The sequence below is a fragment of the Pipra filicauda genome, unplaced genomic scaffold (genome assembly GCF_003945595.2).
Source record: "Pipra filicauda isolate LSUMZ 115617 unplaced genomic scaffold, ASM394559v2 scaffold296_size2174093_pilon, whole genome shotgun sequence".
NCBI classification, from domain to species: Eukaryota; Metazoa; Chordata; class Aves; order Passeriformes; family Pipridae; genus Pipra; species Pipra filicauda.
In genome coordinates this window covers 134,495-158,174 of record NW_024104416.1, presented here as the reverse complement: position 1 = coordinate 158,174, position 23,680 = coordinate 134,495, and the positions used below count along the sequence as shown (strand labels likewise).

At 41.7% G+C, this 23,680-nt stretch overlaps 1 protein-coding gene across 5 annotated transcripts in view; it reads right to left on the bottom strand.

Moving 5' to 3' along the window:
- PEPD (peptidase D) overlaps positions 1 to 23,680 on the bottom strand; it is a 192,767-nt gene that overhangs the window by 76,281 nt on the left and 92,806 nt on the right. For all 5 annotated transcript variants that reach the window (XM_039383049.1, XM_039383047.1, XM_039383050.1 and 2 more), the window contains 2 exons: positions 23,045 to 23,120; positions 21,593 to 21,639 (listed from right to left, as the gene is read on the bottom strand). In XM_039383049.1, coding sequence (XP_039238983.1) covers positions 21,593 to 21,639; positions 23,045 to 23,120 — 123 coding nt within the window. The remainder of the gene's footprint in view (positions 1 to 21,592; positions 21,640 to 23,044; positions 23,121 to 23,680) is intronic.

Sequence of the window (23,680 nt, the reverse complement as noted above, 5' to 3'; positions counted from 1 at the left end):
AAAGGACTCCCAACCCAAATAACCCAAACCAGCTACTGGAGAAGGGCTCAAGTGATCACAGAAATGCTGGAATTTCTTCTTTATTACTAATATGTTCAAAGTGCACCTTACTGCTCTCTGAAGCTCCAGGTTTGTGTTCTGTAGCACTGCAGTATTTGTAACAGAACAGTGGGAAAATTACTGTTACTCAAGTATTTCCTGCTCTTATGCAGATTACCTCCATGAACTTCAAGCAAGACCACTTTATGCAGCGTTCTCCTGGTGCCACAACCCTGCTGGGGACAAGGGGCAGGAGCAATTCTTTCTGAGGTCCTTCCTGCACCAAATGGGTGACCTGTGTGCTGAACCTACACTGCTGCTCACCAGTTTCTTCAGTGGGGTTCTAGGGAAGAAGGCAGCACACAGATGGCACAAACTTCTGCTGTTCCTTTTCAACAGCAGCATCTCTTCATGCCCCTCTTGGAATATTAGTAAGGATTTTAAATTAAGACTAGCTGAGAAGATGGAGGGTCATTTCAGAAAGCATCTAAGTATCTTGGAAATTTAAGCCCATATCCCCAAAATACCACAGCACTGATTCATACTCTACCCAAAAAGATACAGTTGCACTTAAAAATCTAGGCTTTAAAAGCTTAAATTCTACTGAAAAGGCAATATGGAAGAGGGACTACAACACTTCTCAAAATTGAAACCAAGGTCTTTCCTTACATTAACAGCAGCTCCTTTGATAATCTAAACTGAAAAGAATCCAATACAGTTTTCACTCTCCAGTCTTACTTTTAATACCCTGTTAGCTCGGATAACGAAAATAGATGAATCCATTTCACTTGCAGCTTCTTGTGCACCAGGTGAGCTCACCAGCCCGAGCCTGCCTTTGGGAAAACACAGCTCCTCCAGGGGTCCTCAGGGAAGGGAATGGAATTACTGCTACTGCTCTTCATTAGAAAAAATGGGAAAGGAGAAGCTTAAGGATAACATTTAACAGCTGTGGTTACTCTCTTGGAAGAACACAGATTTTTAATTTCTCTTTTTGAATTTCTAATAATTGCAACTGGAAAGGGATGCCACTGTTAAAATGCACACAATACAGAAATAAACTGCAGTTCTCTGAGCTATTTTGTTTACTTTCCTACTAAATAATCAATGCAATAAAAGCTCTTGAGACTGCTACAAGTCATTTTTCCAAGTGTACAATCATTCAGATAAGCATCTTCTTGATCACAGCTAGTCAAAACAAGACCATGATGTACAAAGCTCACCCACGGTGAAAAAAAAAAAAAATTCCTTTTGCTACTAATTTTATAATACATTTTATCATGTTTCTCTCAAGTGAGTTTTCTACAGATGCTTGCAAAACTCATTTACAAATACTCTGAGCTTTTTGCAGGTAATAAAAAAGTTTCCCCTATTTACTTCAGCTGCTTCCAGTACCTGCAGCAATCACCACACTGGGATGAACTGCAGTTTAGAGACTACCCACATTTATGTTCCTACTCCATCATTTACCAGCAGTTTAATTTTGTTCTTCTTATATTCACTGACCGTGTTAAGAATCTTTAAAAACGAGTCTACGGTCCTTTAATTAGTAATTTCCTGAGCTGTATTCTGCTTTTATTTCACCTCTTAATGACTAACAACAACTAAAACCCACCTGGTAACAACAGCAATCTGAACAGCTTAACAAAATCTGGAATTGGACAATAATGCACCGAAGCAGCACAGCTGCAGAAGGCCAGTGCTGCACCTGAACGGGGAGGGGACCTGCTGGGTGGCTTTGGGGGCACTTCTGGAAAGGAGGAGCAGGAGATCCAGCTGAGGCTGCTCATCTGCTGTTACAGGCACAGTGCAGAGAATTGGAGCTTCTCCTCTGTCTGCACAGAGATGAGAAATAATGAAAGGAGAAACATAAGGTGGCCAAACAGGCTCGTTTGGCAGCTCCTGGCAGAGCTCATTACAGAAACACATTTTTAAGTTCTGGTCCAAGCCTCAGCCCCTGGATTTGCTGATCCTTGTCCCAGCTGGTTGAGTTGGTGGTGTCTCAGCTGGAAGCTTTCTTGACTTCTGCTATTAGAGGAGCATTTATTATAACTCTAGTTTTCTGTTCTGTTCTCATATGACAAGGTGCAAGGCAAGTTCATCTACCCCATTAACTAATTACCTGCATTAACAGTATTAATGGCCCAAGTATTTTTCATACCTCAGGATGTACAGGCTATGCATTGTCACATTGGCACTTAGTGATGCTTTTTTAGAATTCATACCATCATTAAGGTTGGAAAAGACCTCCAAGATTATCAAGTCCAACCTTTAACCAAACACCACCTTGTCTCCCAGCCCAGAGCACTCAGTGCCACATCCAGTCTTTCCTTGGACAGTTCCAGGGGTGGGGACTCCACCACCTCCCTGGGCAGCCCCTTCCAGACCTGATCACCCTTTCCATGAAGAAATTCCTCCTGATGTCCAACCTGACCCTCTCCTGGTGCAGCTTGAGGCCATTCCCTCTTGTCCTGTTGACCACGTGCTCTGATGCCCTCACACCTCCACGATGGAAATCCTTAACCTCAAACAAAATCATACATTCAGGCCAATTCGTAATTAATTTACTAAGGAGTCTCATGTGCAATAAATCCTTAAATAGGGAATACCACTAGACTTCACAGCAAATTAATCTGATACACTCTCCTTGCTAGAAAAACATAAAGTATACAAAATTCTATTTTTATTCAGAATAAAGATGATTATATAAGCCATGTATGGCTTCTGAGTTTGCTGTCTACAACTCTCAGATATTATCCTCTTTGAATAAAAAAGAATAAACCAACAAAAAAGCAAACAAATAACAATTTACCAACCTGGTGAAATCCTAGTGGCTTCTCACGCTCTTAAAACTAAAATGCTACCCTTTTGCTTCCCATGTCCCAATCCTCTTTCCTGAAAACGCTGTTAACATGAGGAATCTGGTTTTGTTTTTACAACTTCTTGATTTACTCTACATTGGATTTTTCCAGTAACAGCAGATTCACATAAAATTTGTGTAGATTCTTTGCTGGGTAAAAATCATATCTATGTTTATTTCTACTTGCTTTTATGTTTAGTAGCCTTTTAAGTATTCGTTTTCCCTAATCCCTTTGGCCTTCTGTATCTTTCAACCAAGTCTCCTCACAATCCTGCACTCTGAGCCAGAGCAGCACTTACCTTCTCTAAGCAATCTGAAAATCAAGACCCTTGAATGCAATTATAAATACTGATTTTTATATTGCCCAGACTTCTGTGGCAAAAGATGAGAACCACACACCAAGTCCCCGCTAAATCTTTGTGTGCTGCTGAGGCATCTTCCTGCCCACCTGTATTTACTGATACTGAAATCTGGGATGTGTTGCTGGGTAATTCCCACTTCAGTGGCCTCACCACTGTGCTGAGGGAAACAACCTGGTGTTTCCAGGCTGTGGATGGCACACAAACCTGCTGCAGACTAAGGACACAGGAGACAAACCCTCAGGTAGGGGTGTTGGGGCAATGGCTCAGTCTCACTGGGGTTCTCCCCACCTCTGCAGGTTACAGATGTTTTGAAGTCCTCTGCCAGCCTCTTGCATGTAGATCAAGGGGGATAAATGGGGAATAATGGGTCTTGCCAAGAAAACTTTGGACAAGTTCATGTGTCTTCTCTTCCCAAAAGTATAACTGTAGGATAAGGAATGCAAAAATCTTCAGAGGCTGCTAATAACCCCACGGGGCACTGCTGCTCAGTCTTTTGAGAGAGAAGTGTTTTATACCTGTAATGACAACTCCTGAAGCTGCTGAAGCATATAAGATGTTGTGCTCCAGCAGAGCTTACTTAAAGCAACTTTAAATATCAGAGAGGTGTGTGTGTGCACACTTACATCCTCTAAAATCGGAAATACATACAAATAATATGTTAAACACATACAGAATCTGGCTAGAGTACTGAATTTCATTCTTTCACCCATGCACCCAGTTTCATTAAATCACACCTTTCAGGCTTTGCACCATCTAATAACTTCGTCAAAGAAGAGAAGGCATTTTGGAGGCTAACTAGTGCTATTTAAAGGATTACACTATTCCTTTTGGTCTCTTTCCAACCAACTGGCACAAACCCTCATTAACAAAGGCTCTGACAGCCCTGTGTCTGTGGAAAGCCCTCCTGACTCTCTCAGCACTTTGCAATATTGAACAGAGCAAGCTCCGTGCCAAGTACCCAGATCTTGAAAACACTCACGACAGCTTCATTTCTTTCAGAATTTACCCATTCGAAACCCACAGGTTTTCAGCTCTTAAGAGGCCTTAAATTCTCCCTGCAATAAGAGATTGTCATTCCCTGATGCTTTTAGAAGGACAAAATGTTCCATGGGAACAAACAAAAGATCAGGCTGATAACAAGCAAAATTCTGAGCTCAGGTATTTTTAACTTCTACTCTAATCCCAACTTTGTTCAGCTTCTCTACTTTATAAATAATTTCTTGACCACACTCCTTTCACTACTGTTTTCTGAACTATCCTCTCTGAGGTTCATTACTTCCTGTTATAATCTGCCCACACTTCTATGAAACATATATACCATAGTGGGACAGATACTGTGAGACACCTTTCCTTGGTTTAGTACATTGAATGCAGCTGAAAATAGGCTAGAAAAGATAGAAAAGATACAAGTGAAGAGGGAAGGAAGGAGGAAGGAATAAAGAAGCTTGCAGGCTTGCTCTCTGGTGTAATTTAAATAGCAAAAATGCCAGCCAAGTATTTTCAAGCACTTTCCAAAAAACAAGATACGAAAACGGGGATGTTAAAAATGAAGCTGAAACTGATGGTCTAATGCCACTATAAGTCTGGAAAGTAGAGAAGTTATACTTTCAGCCATATTTGAAGTATTTATTCAATGAAATGTCATTATTCCTATCAACAGCCCCATTCTTGGAACAGCCAGATCAGACCATTCTGTCACAGCACGGGGTAGCATCGAAGTCTCAAGGCCAATGGTTTTTTCTGAGTCTTTTGCATAAGATCAGGTATGTATTGAAAAAAAAATACAGCTTCCCTCTTCTTTCCCCAGTTCTTAACAGGTTTCTTTTTTCTATTATTCCTTAAAGATGTTCCTCAGCACAGACTGAAAGTTTATGTTGTTCACACTCAGGACCAGTGTTACCACACAGGGTTTATAAGTATATCTCAGACAGCCACACTTCTGGGGAGTTAAACAGATACTTTGCTCTTACAATACAAATCAGCAAGACTAGTGGCTTCAAGGAAGTATTTTTGTTGGCAGAATGCTGTGTGAACATTACTTGTATCAAAACCATGTGCCAACTCACCCTACAAATAAATTGCAACCTCATAAAATTGTCAAAATTGTATCCCTTAGGAGCAACAAAAGTTTGATTCACATGCACTTTCTGCATTGTAAAATATTTCATATGTTGTTTCTCCTATGTAATGCATAATAGGCTACATGGTTTGATTTATACTTTGGGATCCAGTACATCTATTAACTATGTAAAACACAGCACATCAAATATTTCACAGTTTACGCTCCGAGTTTCAATTATTCCTGACACAGAAACAATGAATGGGTGGAGGCAAGAAAGCATTGGGGGGGAATCAAAAGAAACAAAAAAAAAAACCCAAAAAAACCCCCAACCAACAACAACCACCCAGAGGGTGGTTGGGCACTGCCCAGGCTCCCCAGGGCAGTGGGCACAGCCCCAAGGCTGCCAGAGCTCCAGGAGGGTTTGGAAAACGCGCTCAGGGACAGGGTGGGATTGTTGGGGTGTCTGTGCAGGGCCAGGAGTTGGATGGATAATCCTTGTGGGTCCCCTCCAGCTCAGGATATTCTGTGATTCTATGAACAAAAAAGAGTTGCCTGCTGACTACTGCCATTCTAAATCATTCCAGAGTAAGGCAGGAGCCAGACTAGGGAAACATTAAGAACTGAGAGACCAAAACAAATTCAGCTACCAAAGAAGTAGCATCTTTCCAATATTGGGGTAGGAAAGCATTTTAATCCATTCCTATACCATCATTACATTGAAAGTAATATTTCTATGTGAGCTGAGAAAAAATATTTTATTATGAATAAAATATAATAAATTAATTTGAAATATGAGGAGGAAATAAAGCTAGATAGATTGTTACTATGAATGAAAACCTTACCTCAGTTAGGCAACTATCAGTTTTGGAAATGAAGATCATATAAGCAAGTTAGTAGCCACTTTTCAAAAAAATCCCAAACAAATCCTTGTTAAAAGGATTGAAGAGAGACTCTTCTAACTCTTGTTAGAAGAGTCTATCATGTGCAGTAAAAACCCCTGACATTATCTGCATGTCAATATAGAACACTGACAGCATCTGTGCATACAACAAGAGTCAAACCTGTATATCTGAACAATTCTTTCAATTTTTCGGATGATGAAAACACAAGTTTTCTGGATCTTAACAGTAAATAAATTGTTCTGAGTGGTGGAAACAACTGCTCTAATATACATGCTAAAACATTAAGATCAGAAAGATGAACCCTTCCTTATGTTAAAGTTTTACTAATGTACCAAAAAAAAGCCTGTGCATGTGAACAGCAAGCAGCCAGGTCCCCAAACAATGGCATTGCCTCCCCAACAATAAAAATAGCAAACTACAGCCACAGCTGCACTACACCCAACCTCTGTAACAGATCAGATTTAAAATTGAGCAATGCACCTCCAAACAAATTAACGGCTGAGCAGTCTCCACCAAACGGTGCCTTGACAATTACAAACTGGTTTCCAAATCCAAATTCCACTGCAATACTACTGAGCAAGTTTTCTGAACTGTAGTGATTTGCTTGAGTAAAAAAAAAAACCAGTGCCGAACGTGGTTCTGCAAGCTATCACATCCACTTCACCATCCAATTCTTTCAAGGAAGACAGACTGGAGATGAAAGAAATGGAGATCAGAGCAGGAATTTGATATACAAGAGGCTGAAAGTTACATCACACATGCAACCCTTGTCAAATTCCTCCAACTACAGCTACGTACACATAATCTACAGCTAAGATGAATCAGAATATTCTCCAAGAACCAGCATGATGTGAACCATATCTCAGCTTGAAGCCACAAAGGAATTGGCCAATAGTTGAGATTTTTGCACACCATCATCCATTTTCAGCACACGCTCTTGGAATTAGGGAAGACAAGTAAGCAGACAGTAGCAACTAATTGTATGGCCCTTTCCTTTCCCTTGGAGGTTTATTTTTTCTCTTCAAAGCTTTACAGATTGATTGTAAAGCCATGCTGTAAATCAAAAGAGAGCCACTACTCATTACCTAGTTAGAATTTCCTGGGCTCTTCCTGCAAAGCCATTTCTCTGCTGTTTGATCCAAGGGCCACCGGCAATGTCTACAAGAGCACTGCCTATTAGGGCAGCTGAGACACATTTTTTCCCAGATCCATTTTCAGCAGCTTGATGAATTTCCACCTGCTCCCAGTTCTAAAGAGAACCACCAAGACATACGATTCAAGGATTCAAAATACTTGTTCAGGTTGAACAAAGAAACAAAAATATACGTAAAACCAGCTAGGACTGACTCAGAGTAAAAGGAAGTGGAGTGCCTGGTCTGCTGGTGCAGACCAACATGCCCAGCTGTGATTACCTACACTCCATCTAAAAAATAAAGGAAGTGACACCTTTTTCTTTTTCAACAGAAAATGAAGATTTAAAAGTACTATTGCCACTGTAAAAGTTACCTCTCATCAAGGAAAAATACATTAAATGACACAAGCATCCTGCTCATCTCTATCAGCTTCTAACTTTTCTCCTGATGTATGAAAGATGGCAGAGAAAGTTTTATTTTCTGGGTTTTTTTTAATCTCTGAAATACATCAAGCCTCTTCTTCCCACTCCTGCTGGAGGACACTACTCAAACTATCCACTTCTATTTTCCAGTCCTTCAGCATGTAACAGTGCACTCAGTTCTTCACTCAGGTCCTTTCTAGATAAAAGTGAATACTTTAAGCCAAGTTTTCATCACTGCCAGCTTTGAGAAGCCCTGTGCCTCTTGTTCCAGTACAAACAGTGAACACAGCTAGAAACAGCAGGTCTCTGGCAGCAGCCCAGCCATGACTGCCCAAGCCCCAGTGGCTACAGGAGGTACCTGAAGGAGCATGGGTGTATCTCTGGGATCTGGGGACTCCTCTGAGAGGGCTGCTGGATGCCAGCAGAGGCCTAATGAGCAGGTGTGGAAGCGCTGAAGGAAGATGAATGGCACCTGATAATGGTCTGGCATTTATTTGGAGTGGCAATGGTGACAGCTGTGATCTGCCATGATTTGTAGCTGTAAGTCTGGAGCCCTACACCCCCCTCAAGGGTGGGTGGATCAAGGCAAAGCCATCAGCAGACTGTCAAGATGTAAAGTAGGATCATCTGCCTGAACTGGTGCCACTGGCACCCCACAGTCCCCACTCAGCCCCACTGAGCACAGCCAAGTGACCTGGCACAGTACAAACCTGTAACACACAACCTTTGTCCCACACAGTCCAAAGGGAAACACTGGGACAGTCTCTCCCTGCACAAACTTACACCCACTGATTTTTCCAAGCTGTCTTTAGAGCACCAAAGCAGTGGCAAAGGGCATAACCCTGCCCCTCCTCTCTGTGTCAGCTCACCGAGCAGGAGGGGAAAGTGGAGCAAGATTAAAAGTATAGACTGAACCTTGAAGGAGTGAATACAACTGGCAAACAGCAAAGTAATTTGGCCAAAAATAGCCCACAGGGATCGTGCCCACAGGTGTAGGTACAGCCAGGGTGCCTGGTGCAGTGCATTCTGTGTAGATCCAGTGGGATGACACGCAGGAGGTTACGGGATCTGAGCTACAGAACATGGTAACAGCAGAGCACTGTGTTTCCCCATAATATACTGGAATAAATTTTTCAATCCTTGTCACAATAATAAGGAATAAAGTTCTGAACTGCTGAAAGGCCTCACAAAATCTTTTAAAATTACTTATGCATGCTAAGCAAAACTGAACCGAAAACTAACATAATTTACTGGAAAAAAAAACTGTCACATCGCACTGCGAGCTCTACATAATAACTACCCACACAAATGAATCTGCATCCTTTAGAAAGTGAAAAACTTATTGATTTTTACTTTCAAGGTCCTATCTTCATGTCTCAAAATCAGAGGTTCTTAATTTAATGTTGCTTGAGACTATTTTGAGTATCATCAATATTTTATATTTAGAAACGTACAAATCACAAAACCATGTGATATATACAAATAACTGAGAAAAAAAAGTACAAGTAAAGGTGACTCATCCTGTCCCAAGGTTGGTATGTATTTGGGACCCATTTGTCTTTATGCCTCACTGCAATATTACGGTGACTGAATGGTGCTTCTTCCTTGAACTTCAGTGACAAGGCAGCACAACATTCCTCCTACCATCTCACAACTAGTGTCACTTTGCAAAAGTCTTTGAACACATGATGCAAGACCTATCCATTCTGTCAACGTTTTGTCACAGTTAATGACCAAACCACACTCAGCACCAAAGAACACCCATGAGGAAACAGGGAAGGGGCAGGAAATCTGCTGGGTTTGGATCTGTTATTTAAGTAATAGAAAAACATTATTTTAATTTCTGCTAGGAATAATGCACAGGCTTTGATTTGACAAGCCTTACACAAACACCAGAATTAAGGCAGCAGAAGTGCACACACACGTTGCCTCTCTCCCAAAGGAAGCAGGTTCCCCCGGAGGCAAGTGTCAGCTCCCGCTCCCCACTGCTTGCCTCAGACCCGGGCTGAAGATGAACATATTGCTCTTGTTCACCCAAACATGTCACTCAGGCACACACTGAGTGTCAGATCCAACCCGCGTTCCTAAGCAACCCCACACTCCCTCCACGTCCTCCCCCCACTGCCACCGGCAGACAAGAGGTTTTAATCGTCAATTCACACTGCATCCGACGTGGAAGAACCATCAGGAGAGGCCTGGGCACAGCACTGCATTAAGCAGCATCAGCTGCTTCACCAAGGCATGCAGTCTGTAATGAAAAAACAGCATTTTTACCTTTGAGTTGTTTATAAAGAGAAGCTTTTTAAAAAAAAAAATAAATCCTGGCTTAAACAGAAAATAATACAAATACCAGCTAAAAATTTTTATTCTTGCCAGCAGGTATGGAAACATTCTGTTAGAGGTACTGAGGGTTAAACTTTTTTCTGACATTTATAATATTCAGTGCTGGAAAAAAGTCTCTGCAAAGAATAATTGCTCCCACAGGGACCAATCCATGGGTCACAGTTTTTTGCGCTTGATGGCAACAGAGCCTTGAATGAGATTTTCTATAAAACCCAGATTTAAGCTAGCAGCATAATCACAACGTTTGCCCTAGCTCTAGAAGCTGAACTAAAGCACCACTTCTACAGTGTAATTATTCTACATATGTTCCAAAAACCCATGGGGAAATTTTATTATTCAGAAGAATAAATAGGGTAAAAATAAATGGTTTTTAATTTTAGCCAATTTTTACCCTCCTTATGAATTTTCATTTTTCTTATGCAAGTTTAAGTCCATGGGAGAAAGGATTTGCCTTGAAGAAATAATTAAACTTTCATCTTCAGTTATGCTTCTTAGCAAATACACAGCCACCCACATAGCACACAACGCACAAGTGCCGTTCGGTGACACAGAGTGCCAACATAATCACCAGCGCTTCATAATCTTCCTTTCAGTTTGAAATTGGATATTTGAAGTCTGAACTTCTGTTCAACAACCCAGAGCAAGCAGAAATGCAGTAAGGGGGCTTAGGTTAGAAGGAAGTTGGTGTCTTAGTATAGAGCTTAATTTGCCCTCAATAGTTTTTCGAATATTTGAGCTATAAGGCAGTAATTTGTCATTTGGGATATGCAAATCTACTAATTTAAGGATAATAAAAGATTATAGCACTCAATTTATGATGACAATGTCTGGACAAGACGTAGTTGGCTGCAGAAGTCAGAATTTTTCAGGGCAGGGGAGGTGAGGAAGCAGGACTCCATCTGGTTCAGGAAGATCCAGGCACATTTTCCAACTAAGCCTACGCCTGCTTCAACTCCTGGGAACATCTCAACACTCCATTCTTTATGCAGGAGCCAAACAAATGACTACCCAGGTGCTCTGTAGGCAGGTCCCCTCATTGGTAAACACTCTGCACCCTGTTCACAGGGTCCCACTGACCCATTGTGATAAACTGAGAAAATGATTCGAGCTAATTAAGAGAAAACAGTGTAAGGTCAATATGACCTGGAGAGAAGAGAAAAACAAGTCGTAAAACTTAATCTCTATAAAGAGATAAAACAAGTTACCTCCCTTTTACCTTGTGTAGGATTTATAGTGAGAGAATTTTGTTTAGTTAGCTAGATAATAGCACCTTTCTTAAAATTTATAACTTTGTATAGATAACAAGCGAACATCTGCTGAATGTCTGATTTAACAATATATTATGGATGCTTATAGATAGCATTCTTGTTAAGAAATATCTGTGGAATGTCTGACCTAACAATGTATAATGTTTATACTCATGTACCTAACAATGTGTAATGTTTATACTCATGTACCTAACAATGTGTAAAGTTTATACTTATGTATAATGAATATTCATGTAGTAGCTGGAAATAAATGTAGAACAAATGTCTTCTTTAGGCGTGACAGGCGTTGGGAGTTGTTGAACCCCTTCCCTGATCACCCAGCGCTGAATTTGCTTTTATCATATAATAAATTCTGATTGGAAATTGCCCGATTGGGTTTCTATTTTTCACACCATCCACTGCCCTCAAGCCACACACCCTCTCGCTGCTCCTTTCGGCCGGAGCACAGGCTGCTTTCCAGCACCTCAGCTGGCTGAAGGGAAGGGCAGAAAGAGCAATCACCAGCAGTGAAGTCAGAGGTTAATGCAGACTGATGGGCTGATATGGGATTCATTTTCACTTGTTATTCTAAACTGCAAGAGGGACCCAAATCTAGCTCCAAAGGCCTGTTGTAGCCGATAAACTCACTACACCAATCCCAAGTGCTAGAACCAATATGAAAATGAAGCACAAAGTAAAACAGAAAACTACCAGAAAGAAGTTACAACTCCTTATCCCCAAACTCTTTCAAGTAACAGAGACCTCCTTGCCCCACCAGCCCCAAATAACCAACAGGTTCACCTGAACCAAACAAATTCTAGACCCCTCAGAGGTCTTATGGACACAAGTCTCTGATTTGCACTGGCAACACAAACAGCATTGGCCGGGACCTTCCTCAGTTTAATGGTTTCTTGTCATACAATACCCACTTCCTTCTCACAGAGTTACTGATGAAAAGCAGATCAGTCCTCCCTCAACACAAACATCTCAGAAATCTCCTCAAATCTTGCAGAATTGGGAAGCCAACTCCTGAATGTTGTTACCATTTCCAACCCAAACAACATATTAGTAACAGACATGTTCTTCTTCTCCTCCTTCAAACACACAATAAAGACAAAAAATTATCCTGGAGAGTTGATCCAATGCAATGTATCACACCCAGCATCAAACCTTTCATTACAGAGGAAATCTAGAGATTAGACAGGCAAAAGGTCGCTAACGAATCACATGTAAACTAAACTTCACACAGTCCTAACATTTACAGCTTACAGTTACTCTGTGCACCCAAACAGCTCCACACCATTTTTACAAATTATCTACTAACCAGAGCCATAGGAATGCTTGCCCACCTCTGCCACTCAGTGCTGACCACGAGAACACAGCAGGTTCATTCTGAACTAAGAAAGAGCAGAAATCCAGTCCAATACTCCTGAAGGATGACACTTTACAAGGGGATTGTTCCAAGAGAGAAGTGATGGCAACTGTACCTTACACTAAAGGATTAGCTTATATCACATATCTCCTTAGTTCTTACAAATATACAGGTTTCAGTAGATGAATTGGGAGACACAGAGTCAGTTGTCAGCAAAGCTCTTCGTATCCCTCACTTGCCAAGACTGCCTCAAGGCTCAGTTTGATTTTAGCAGAAACATCACCTCTACTGTCTAATATGATTCAGATTCCTCCCCAGTCCTAACATTTTCCATCACTGCTGCCTGCCTGCCAGAGGAGGTGCCCTGTGGTTTGTGAACAAAGAAGGACTGGTGGGTGATGTGGTGGTCAGTGGCCGTCTTGGGCAGAGTGACCACAAAACGTTAGAATTTTCTGTACTGGGTGAAGTGAGGAGGGGCACCAGCAGGACTTCCACCTCAGACTGCCAGCAGCCAGGCTATTTATGACATTGATTGTCACAGAGACCCTTGGAAGTCAGTGCTGAAGGACAAAGGAGTCCAGGAAGGCTGGATATGGCCTGTCAGCATAATGTGTGTTCCGGGCAATGTCATGGAAGAGATCATCCTGAGTGCCATCCTGAGGACAACCAGAGGATCAAACCCAGCCAGCATGGACTTATGAAAGGCATGTCCTGCTTGACCAACCTGATCTCCTTCTATGACAAAGTGACCCGTTTAGTAGGTAAGGGAAAGGCTGTGGATGTGTCTCTCTAGACTTCAGTAAAGCATTTGGTACCACCTCCCACAGTATCCTCCTAGGAAAACTTGCTGCTCATGGCTTTTATGAGTAGACTCTTAGATGGGTAAAAAACTGGCTGGATGGCTGGGCCCAGAGAGCTGCAGTGAATGGAGCTAAATCCAGTTGGGGTCAGTCACTAGTAGTGTTCCCAAGGGCTCAATTTTGGGGCCAGTCCTGTTTAACATCTTTACTGATGATCTGGATGTGGGGACCCTCCGTAAATTTGCAGACACCTCTGCACCCTCTGTAAATTTGCAGACAAGTTGGGTGGGAGTGTGGATCTGCTGGAGGGCAGGAAGGTTCTACAAAGAGACCTGGACAGACTCGATCAATGAACCAAGGACAACAGCACAAGGTTCAATAAGGGCAAGTGCTGGGTCCTGCACTTTGACCATGACAACCCCCTGAAGTGCCCCAGGCTGGGGGAGGACTGGCTTGAGAGCTGTTTGGCAGAAAGGGACCTGGGGGTGCTGGTCAACAGCAGCTGAACCTGAGCCAGGGTGTGCCCAGGTGGCCAAGAAACCCAATGGCACCTGGGCTGTATGAGGAATAGTGTGGCAGCAGGACCAGGGAAGTGATTGTTCCTCTGTACTCAGCACTGGTGAGGCCTCAAGTGCTGTGTCCAGCTTTGGGCCCCTCACTTTAAAGGGGACACTGAGGTCCTGGAGAGTGTTCAGCAAAGGACAGCATGGCTTATGAAAGGTCTAGAGAACATGTCTTATGAGGAGCAGCTGAGAGAGCTGGGATTGTTTAGTCTCAAGAAGAGGAGGCTCAGGGGGGACCTCATAGCTCTACAACTCTGACAGGAGGGTGTAGTGAGGAGGGGTCGGTCTCCTTCTGTGCCTGCAGTGAGAGCACCAGAGGAAATGGCCTCAAGCTGAGCCGGGGGAGATTCAGATCAGGTATTAGAAAAAAGAATTTCACTGTTCAGGTGGTCAGGCACTGGAACAGGGAGGTGGTGGAGTCACCATCCCTGGAGGTATTAAAGAGGCATCTGGATCTGGCACTGGATAGTGTGGTTTGGTGGTTTAGGGGTTCCAGTGGCAGGGTTGGGTTGATGGCTGGACTGGATGATCTCAAATGTCTCTTCCAACCTTGCTGATTCTGTAATTCTACGATCGCACGTCATCCTGTCATGATAACCCCGACCCTGCATTTTTCAACACTGCTGATAATGTGCACAGTAAAAAAAAATACCACCTTCCAAAAGAGTACACAATTCTGCACAATTCACCCCCAAGAGAGATGATGCAACAAAAGAAAACCAAACAAAAATCAAGCAAACAAAAGAACCATCACAACAAACATTAGAAATGCTACTTAATAGGCTGGAAGGTGGCACTTGCACACCATGATGATGAGGATGCCCCAAGAACAAATCTGGAAAAGAATTTATGCAGTGGTCATGCCAGCAGCAAGGAAAAAAATCTGTTCGTTTTCTTTTCACCTGTGTAAAATGGGGTTGATTTTCAGAAGGTCAGTGTGCAACACCACATCATTAATGGACACTCTTGGTATTCCACCCATTTCCTTCAAGTTGGGCTTCTGGTCTCTGAGCATGATCCCGAGCAATTCTGGTTATAAAAAGATGGCCAACAAACACAAAATTCTCATCTCTCTGCTTCATCAGTAATTAGCAAAAATTACTGAGCTAAAGCTCACAATGCAGATAAAGCCTCACACATGGTAGAATCTTTACTTTTGACTTGTCTGAACAAGCATGAACAAAATCCACAGCAAATAATAATCAGTTCAGCCTGCTGTCTTTTACAATGAGTTCCATTTCACATATCGCCAATCTTAGCTTGTCATTAGCAATGCTAATTAGTTCACTATCTCAATGCCACCCCGGATTCAGTAGAAACTGAGATCATTGCTAATTTGAGAAGAAAGCTTTTTCTGTTGTTAATATAACTAATAGTAACAGTCACCCTAGAAAACACCCACAGAAATTAATATCGCTTGCAATTTTCAATCAGTTACAAAATTAAAATAAAAACAGCGACTACTTTTTGAATTCCAAAAAGATAATAAAAGGATAATTATGAATTATCACAGCACTTACTATATTAACAACCCAGTAAGGACATACAATGACCCAGCATTTAAAGTTAGGTTTATCTTGCTGTGTAAGGACGCCAGGTTCTGTATGCACACACGTGGTGTACATCCTTCCACAGCTCTCTTTCTGAAGGGAAACATTCTCCAGTATGAGCGTGGTAATTGTTCTTTGGTATCTGTGGGCTGATAGAGGGGTTAGTTTTAAAGCTCTCACACGATCCAATTTCACAATTTTTTGGTAAAAGATAAAAACCAATTATGTGGAACTTCAATCGGAAGTCACAAGAGAGACCCGTGCAATTAAACAGTGCTCTTCCACCAGGAGGTGACTGAAAGAGAGAACACAGGAGCTTGCCACAGGACCTCCTGAAAAGGGAAAATGCTGAGAGTTACTGGGAATATACTGGAACTGCTCTGCTCTCTCCCAGCAGTAAATGGAGTCCATCACCAACCACACTGAACAGCAGTTCAGGCTAAACAAGTCTCAGAGTGCCCCCACACTCCCCTCCCCAGGAGTTTCCAACTCCCACACTGTTCCTCTCAGCTGGGCAGAGGGAAGAGCAGGGAGACTGGAAGCAGGTATGGACAGCTGGAACCTCCCAAGTGGATTCAGGTCTCCTACAGCAGATGAGGTGCTGAGACAGGAGGTCTCCACGCTCACAAATAACCCTCACTTCTGGTGGACAGAGTGTGCATACATATGCAATTGTGCCTCCGTATGTCACAGAAGAGAAACAATGCTCAGGGGTTTTCTAAAACAAATTTTTAAATTTAGGTTTATTTGGAGCCTATTTACAACCTGACTTCAGCTGGATTAGGAAATGAGTGGCGACAGCCTAATTTAAAACATCAAAGAACCAGCTGCACCTGAGGGAAGGCAGGCAGGAGGGGAAGGCTCCAGGAAGTGTCTCTCTGAATCCAGCTGCTCTTCCCAGCAAATATATTATACCTGACTTCCCTGTGGGCACTGGGCATGTGAGATTCAGGAGCTCTCTCTAACCAAGCAATTAGCAGGGACCCAGCATTTGCTGTCAGAGCTGTCAGCACTAAGCTGCCAACCTGGGCTGCTGTAGGTCATTTTGGAGCACCATTTTTAGGAAGATCTGGGGGATCCTGCCACCCCTGAACAGGCACAAGTACAAAACCACTGGCTCAGCTACTCCTTCCCTGCTGGCCCCTGTGCAATCCCTGTTGAACAGAAGCTCCTGGGCTGCTGTGCAGTGAGGATATTCTGCTAAGAACAGAGATTGTGTCTGATCCACTTCTTCCTTCAACCCTTCTGCTAGAACTAGGTATCAACACAAATAAACAGTACTGGGTACAGCAGGCAGACACCCATCCTACCACACAGGCCCGCAGCAACAAAGGAAAATTAATGGATTGGGTTGGGGTTTTTTAAACATGGGGAAAGGCCACCTCCTGCCTCTCTCAGTTTTTTATGCATTTTCAAGTTTTCAAACTAGCCTTTTGATAGCAGCAATCTATATTTAAGACCCCAACACCTCTATTTGTGAGGCAGTCTGGGAAATAAGGCAGTCAAGCCACTTCCAGGCTACCCAACACTAACTGTTAAAAAAAAAAAGAAACGATATTTCAGTAGCTGAGCAGACTGACACGGTGCTTGAGATTAATGGAGTGCTGGTCTGTTGTTTAATAAAAATACACAAATACCAGTGAGGGTCATGGTACAATTCAACACCATTCCCATGCCAAAAAGCAACAGTGAAAAAAAGCAACACCCCTGTACTTTCGCCAGCTGCAATGAGAATTCTTACTTACTATCCACACATTCTTATGTGAAGAACTTACAAAGGCTAAAATTGAGCTGAAATTCTAACCAGACTCATGAAAAAAACCAGAATTATTCTTAAAGATCCTCTGCTGCAGAAGTCAGCGACCATCTCAAAAACACTCAAAGCACAAATATCAGGAGACTGTAAGTGGCAAATACTGATTAGCTAAAATAATCAGCATTTCACTAAAAGGAAATATCCAAAGGAAAATAAAATTATTCTGGCTATTTTTTCTTTTTTAGTGAAATAACATGTATGTTTTATTTTCAGTTTGTTCCACTGGAGCAGAGGAGAGAGAGATAAATGAAAGATGAGAGCCATAATCCGTGAGAGCACTCTCAAACTTCCACAGATAGTGAAATTTAACACTGACAGATATGACAGTAGCTCATCTCAGGGTCTAAGCTCTGCTCTGGAATCAGGGACAGGACCGAAAAGAATAGGGATAAAGAACTTTTATCAGCCTCAGCTGGTAAGAGAGGCAAGGTGTAAAAATAGTCTGTAAGCATTGTAAACCAAGAAGAAAAAAAACCTCTGTATCTGCTTTCTTGCCATTTTACTCTTCAAATTGTTGCTGTTACAGTAGAGTGGGGTTTAAGTTTAGTATTAATTACTACAGAATCCCCACAATTACTTACCCTCACAGTAAAGAATTTCTTCCTAATATCTAATCTAAACCCACCCTCTGTCAGTGTGATGCCATACCCCCTTGTCCTGTCCCTCCAGGCCCTTGTCAATGGTCTCTCTTCATCTTTCCTGCAGGCTCCCAAAATTAGGTCACCCCAAAGCTTCTCTTCTCCAGGCTGAACAATCCCAGCTCTCCCAGCCTTTCCTCCCAGCAGAGCTGCTCCATCCCTCTGATCCTCCTGGTGCCTCCTCTGGACTCTCCAGCAGCTCCATGTCCCTGCTGTGCTGTTCCCCAGGGCTGGAGCAGCTCTGCAGGGGGGTCTCACCTGAGGGGCAGAATCACCTCCCACACCAGCCTTGTTTTAGAGGACTCCACTCTCCAGGATCAGGATCCACTTTGGATCCTCAGTACTGGGATCACAGTTATTTGCACAGTAACCCCAAGGTGCTCCTGTGATCAGCAGCAGCAAAAGTTTCAGAGACTTCACATCCTGTAGGGAGATGTCGGACAAGGGAACGAGTGTTTAGGCCTGGTTTAGTGCTGCCCAGCATCACCAAGGCAATGATAACCACATCCTCATTTCATGAACTCAGGACTGTGCACTCCTATCAGAGCACCCTCAGGGCTATTAAGGACAGCACAAAACCCCACAAACACGAGCAATGCATACTATAGCTACATATCCAAAATTCCTGGTGTAGGAAGTTGCTCACCTGTTGCTCCAGCACACACTTTCCTGTCATTCCCCAATCCAAAGGACCATTCCAAGTAGCCACCCCAACCTTAAAAATGTTCCCTTCAACAAAAAGGGAACAAATGAGGAAATGCACGGAAGATTCAACACCTCGTTTGGAAAACAGAAGTAAGCAGATGAACAGGCAACACCCTAGAAATTAATAAACACTGATCTAGAAGATATTTCCAGAACTTTAGACCACCCTGAAACAGAAGACTGCAGGTTCTAATTAGGACTTTAAGTGTGTTTATATACATACACAAAACATTTTTATTTATATGTGCACACAACTTATCTGGATTCTCAGATTTCATTCACATGCTTCTCGAGCTGAAGAGATTTCTTTTACCATTTTGCTATATTTTAACAATATATTCACTACAGAGTGGTTACATAATTAAAAGCCTTTAATTAAAGAAGATTAATTACACATGAGATAAGCACAAACACTAAACAAACTGCTTCAGAGAAAACCCAGAATCTGACCTACCAAAATGACTTTCTATGCAATTACACATGCTGTGAATTACTGTTTGTAGATAATTGCATGGGCTGTCTCCTCAAAGTCAACCGACCACACATTAAAGTTAAATAACATCAAACCAAAAAAGAAGTCAGGGCTGATTGGATGTGCAGTTAAATGTGTTCATTTTTTATATATCTCAGCATTAACACACTACTGGTTCAAAATCATTTCCTAATGCTTGACCGAATGGACAAAGAAAAGGCAACATTTAGCTCCCACATCCAGTAATGGAAAATTTTAATTGCTTTTGGGATCTCTGGCATTATTCTTCCTAGCAGACAGGGTCAGAGCAGCTTTGTACCCAACACTGCACATGCTCTAGTCCACAATGTCAAAGAATGAAAGTAAAGCAATAAGAAAGGGGGGCCATTGGGCACATTTCAAGAGCTATCTATATTCATTTAAAAAAAAAAAATCAGTTTCACAGCCATCAGTGGGAACTGCAAGTGCAGGGGAAGAGAGCCACACAATTCAGAAAGCTTTCACAAAGGGAGTGGAAGCCCTAGAAACAGCAGAAAATGAAAAATTGCACTAACTTTTAATTGATCTTCTAAATAGAAGTGCGAATGCTTTTGATAAATCCATCCAGACTATGAGTTTTGCTGACAAAGGAAAAAAACAAAGAAACAACCACCCCCAAAAACCCCCATAACTCTACTATTTCAGTGAAAATTGTCTATTTTTGCATGTTGGCTATTTTTAGGTCTCTGAAAGTTCCTTTCTTAGACTACATTCACAGATAGGTCACCTGTATTTAGAACAGAGATTTCCTAGACTGTTTTCTAACTTCATTTATAAACATTTCAATGGTATGTTTGTTGCTGGAAAGGTGTGAAAATGACAGGTTTACATTTTTATGACCCTTTTTTCTCAAGGGAATAAGGGAACAGAAACCAGTGCAAGGATGAATTCTACCAGCAAAAGAAACTGAAGTTCTAATTATAGTCTCCAAGGCAGATGCTGCAGAGTAGTCTGCCAAGACCTCTTTTATTAGCTAAATAACCTCAAACTATTTCAAGAGTGTAATCTATCAAAAGGTATGGAAGAACAGAAGGCAATTTTAAATAAGTGTAACAACTGCTTTATTTATTTGTTTGTTTGTTTTAATTGAAAGAAACAAATAATCTTTCCAAAAGGTTGATGTGTGTGGAAGGAGTTAGCCAGGGAAGTATGAAAGTCCTGGAGTAAAAATGCAATATAACTCCTAGTCTTACAGAAAACTGTATATACATGTTGAAGACAGAATGTATACAACATGTTTTTTCCCCTTTTATCTGGTGGTATATGTAACTGCAATTCGAAGCACAAGCAAATTATAAGCATGAGCCTATAGCACCTGCAGAACTTTAAAGTGCTTAAAAATGTAACATTAGCTTCTCCATATTGCATATGTCATAAGGGCATTATTTGTCTTTTGAGCTACCTTGAAATTCTGATGACAAAGATTGTGGTCACTTTATTTCCCCCTCCCTGGGTGCTGCTCTAGCCTGCTTACTAGCCTTTGAAAAATTACTGCCAAGAAACAACAGTAACTGAGATATGACTGCTGTTTTCTATTCCTTCATTATGCAAATACTTTGAAAACAGAAAATATCGTGTGCAAGCTAAAAATAAATGGACTTGATGATCAAACCCATGCTTTATAACATAAATGCTGATGATCTAATGTAAATATTGATTCGAGTGAGGAGGCAATGTTTTGCTGAGGTCTAGACACACCATTACTGTACCAGCTAAGAGCAGCCAAAGCCCCCGTGCCTGCCTGTGCAGAGAGATCTGCTGCCTTCTCACTGACCCCTCAACTGCTGCAGGAACCCCCAGCACAGGTGTGAGCTGAGCTTCTTGTACAGGCCAACTACAGGGACTGCTGGCTTGGAACTGCAGGCAAAATGCAGCTCAACACAGCCTCTGGTAAGATTCTTAAACACCCATCCCTGCAGCCTGCTGAGCATAACCAGGCTAAGGGCAATGCTTATCCATAAACACCATTTTATCAGATGGCTTCAAACAATAATAACAGATATTTTGTAAAGCTTCTGTAAATTCCTAGAACTCCAGGAAGAGAGGATTTCACTTAACTGTCACCAAAAAATAATCAATCCTCATCAAATACGGGTTTGAAACTGATGAATTACCACCTCAAAATAATAAAATAATGCTTGCAATGGTCTTCAAACAGCAACGAGCTCTCAGTCTCAACTGAATCCATGTTACTGCTTTGTCTCCGCTACTGCTTCTCCCCACACTAGAGACTTTCTCCTTTTTATTATAATTACTGAAAGAACTCTTACCTTTCCATCTCGTATTCTTTCATTCCTGGTTTTACTGCCTTCATTACCTGTAAGATACATATTAACATGGGACAATGATAGCAGGAGGGAATCTCATATTTATAAATTTATGACTTATGACTATCTCCAGAGGAACCTATAATACAAAAATATCATCTGTACTTTATTTAAATTTACATCAGTAGATGTATTTTAAAACTACATTGGAATCAATCTCGTTTTAATCTTTATAAATGCTTGCAGTCTCCAGCAATAAAGCAAGTTTAATTGCCAAACTACTATGTCCTAATGAAGCACAGCTCATCAAAACACCAATGTTTAATTCTGAAAGCTGTGGTGAACTTGGCAGCAAGTCCTTTTGTTTTACTTTAGCAAAACAAAGCTATGAACTGGATTATATTACAATGGAAGAGTCTCTTTTACACTTTGCAATCTGAATCAACTGGAAAACTACTGGAGTTAACACTCATTTACAACTCATAAATCTTATTTTTGTTCTCAGATTTGCTAAGAATGTTTTATTCCTTTGCCTGTTTCTGTATTATAGAAATTCTAGGCAGCTGATGTACAGAAAAAATACTCTCAGATGTGAGAAGATTATTCAAGGATGATAAAGAACCGAGGAGAACAAATGCAAATTGATCACCTCTTGACTTTTCAGTTTTACAATGTTCACTTTAAAACGTTGTTACACTTCCCAGTTCAGCAATCTGAGCAGGAGCAAAGCCAACAGTTGAGTGAGTCACTTCAGCAGCTGCTTTGACCTAAGCTCCCTTTGGTCATCACCACTCCCAGAACTCATGGCATCTCTGCATCACTACCTGGAGCACAGGACTGACACCGGGTTAATTCTGCCCCCAGCACCAGGAGAGCAGCACAGCTCCAGTGCTGGGTCTGACCTGAGCAGCCTTGTTGAGAGCCTGCACTTGTCTTTGCCACACTGCTGCAGCAGCAGAACAGCAAGACTCAGCACTGCCCTGGGGGACAGACACACCTCTCAGGAGCAACCTAAGGACTCCTTACCCTGTCCTGCACTGGGCATGAAACACCTCTCCAGGCTGGAAGCACCTGCAGAGTTACCTGCTAGTTAAACCTTTCAGACCTGCACATGCTGACATGGGCCTGACTAATCTTCTGGATCTTTTCTTTCTCCATCACCATACAGGTATTTGTGCACACAGGACAAACAGATTGCAAGCAGGTCACCTTCTGCTGAGGCTCCAGCTCTTACCCAAAACCACACTTCATTCCTCACACATCACAAATGCACCAGTGAGTTCAAGGACAATGCAAGGTATATTACTGGGCTGTAATAGGAGGGATATTATCCTCTTATTTCTATCCAGCCTTTCCATTATTTTATTACTAAGCAATTCTGGGTTGCTGGGAACATTTTCTGAGTACCACTGCTACACTAAGAGCAAAAATTATTAACACTAAAGGACCCATTACCTCTTTATGAGCTTCACTGGAGATTTTATTGGTGTAGCGCAGAACTTCCAACTCCATGTCTGTCTTAATCACACGACTTAAAGAAAAGGAGAACAGAGAGCACGTTAGGCTGCAACTTCACAGCTTAAGAATACAAAATTAAAAACCCCCTGAAAATAATTTGCATCACCCATTGTAAAATTAGATCAAGTACACCCCAAGAGCAAACAGCTATTACAGTATTCATGACAGCAAAGTTCTGTTGGCTTTGATTCAGCATTAGCAAAACAATCTCACAAAGGGAAGTCACAAGCATTTCAAACATCAGCCTGCCCCATTTAATACTCATAAACAGGTGGTTCAACCAACATTTTTTTCAACTCATTCTACAATACATTAGGAACAAAACCAATGCATTTCTGCATTTGTCATGACTCAAGCACTGCTTCAAATAGAACATTTCTATAAGCATACTTGATTTACTTTTTAAACACAATTTGAAACTAGTTTACATCATTAAATTCCCAGATCTCCAGAATTCTGTTCAGCACAATCCCAACTCCCACCTATTTGCAATACCTCAAAAGGTGTGCAGGGGGTGGTGTAAAGAAATGCTATTTCTCTTTGGTGTTAAAAAATCCAAACCATGAAATTCAG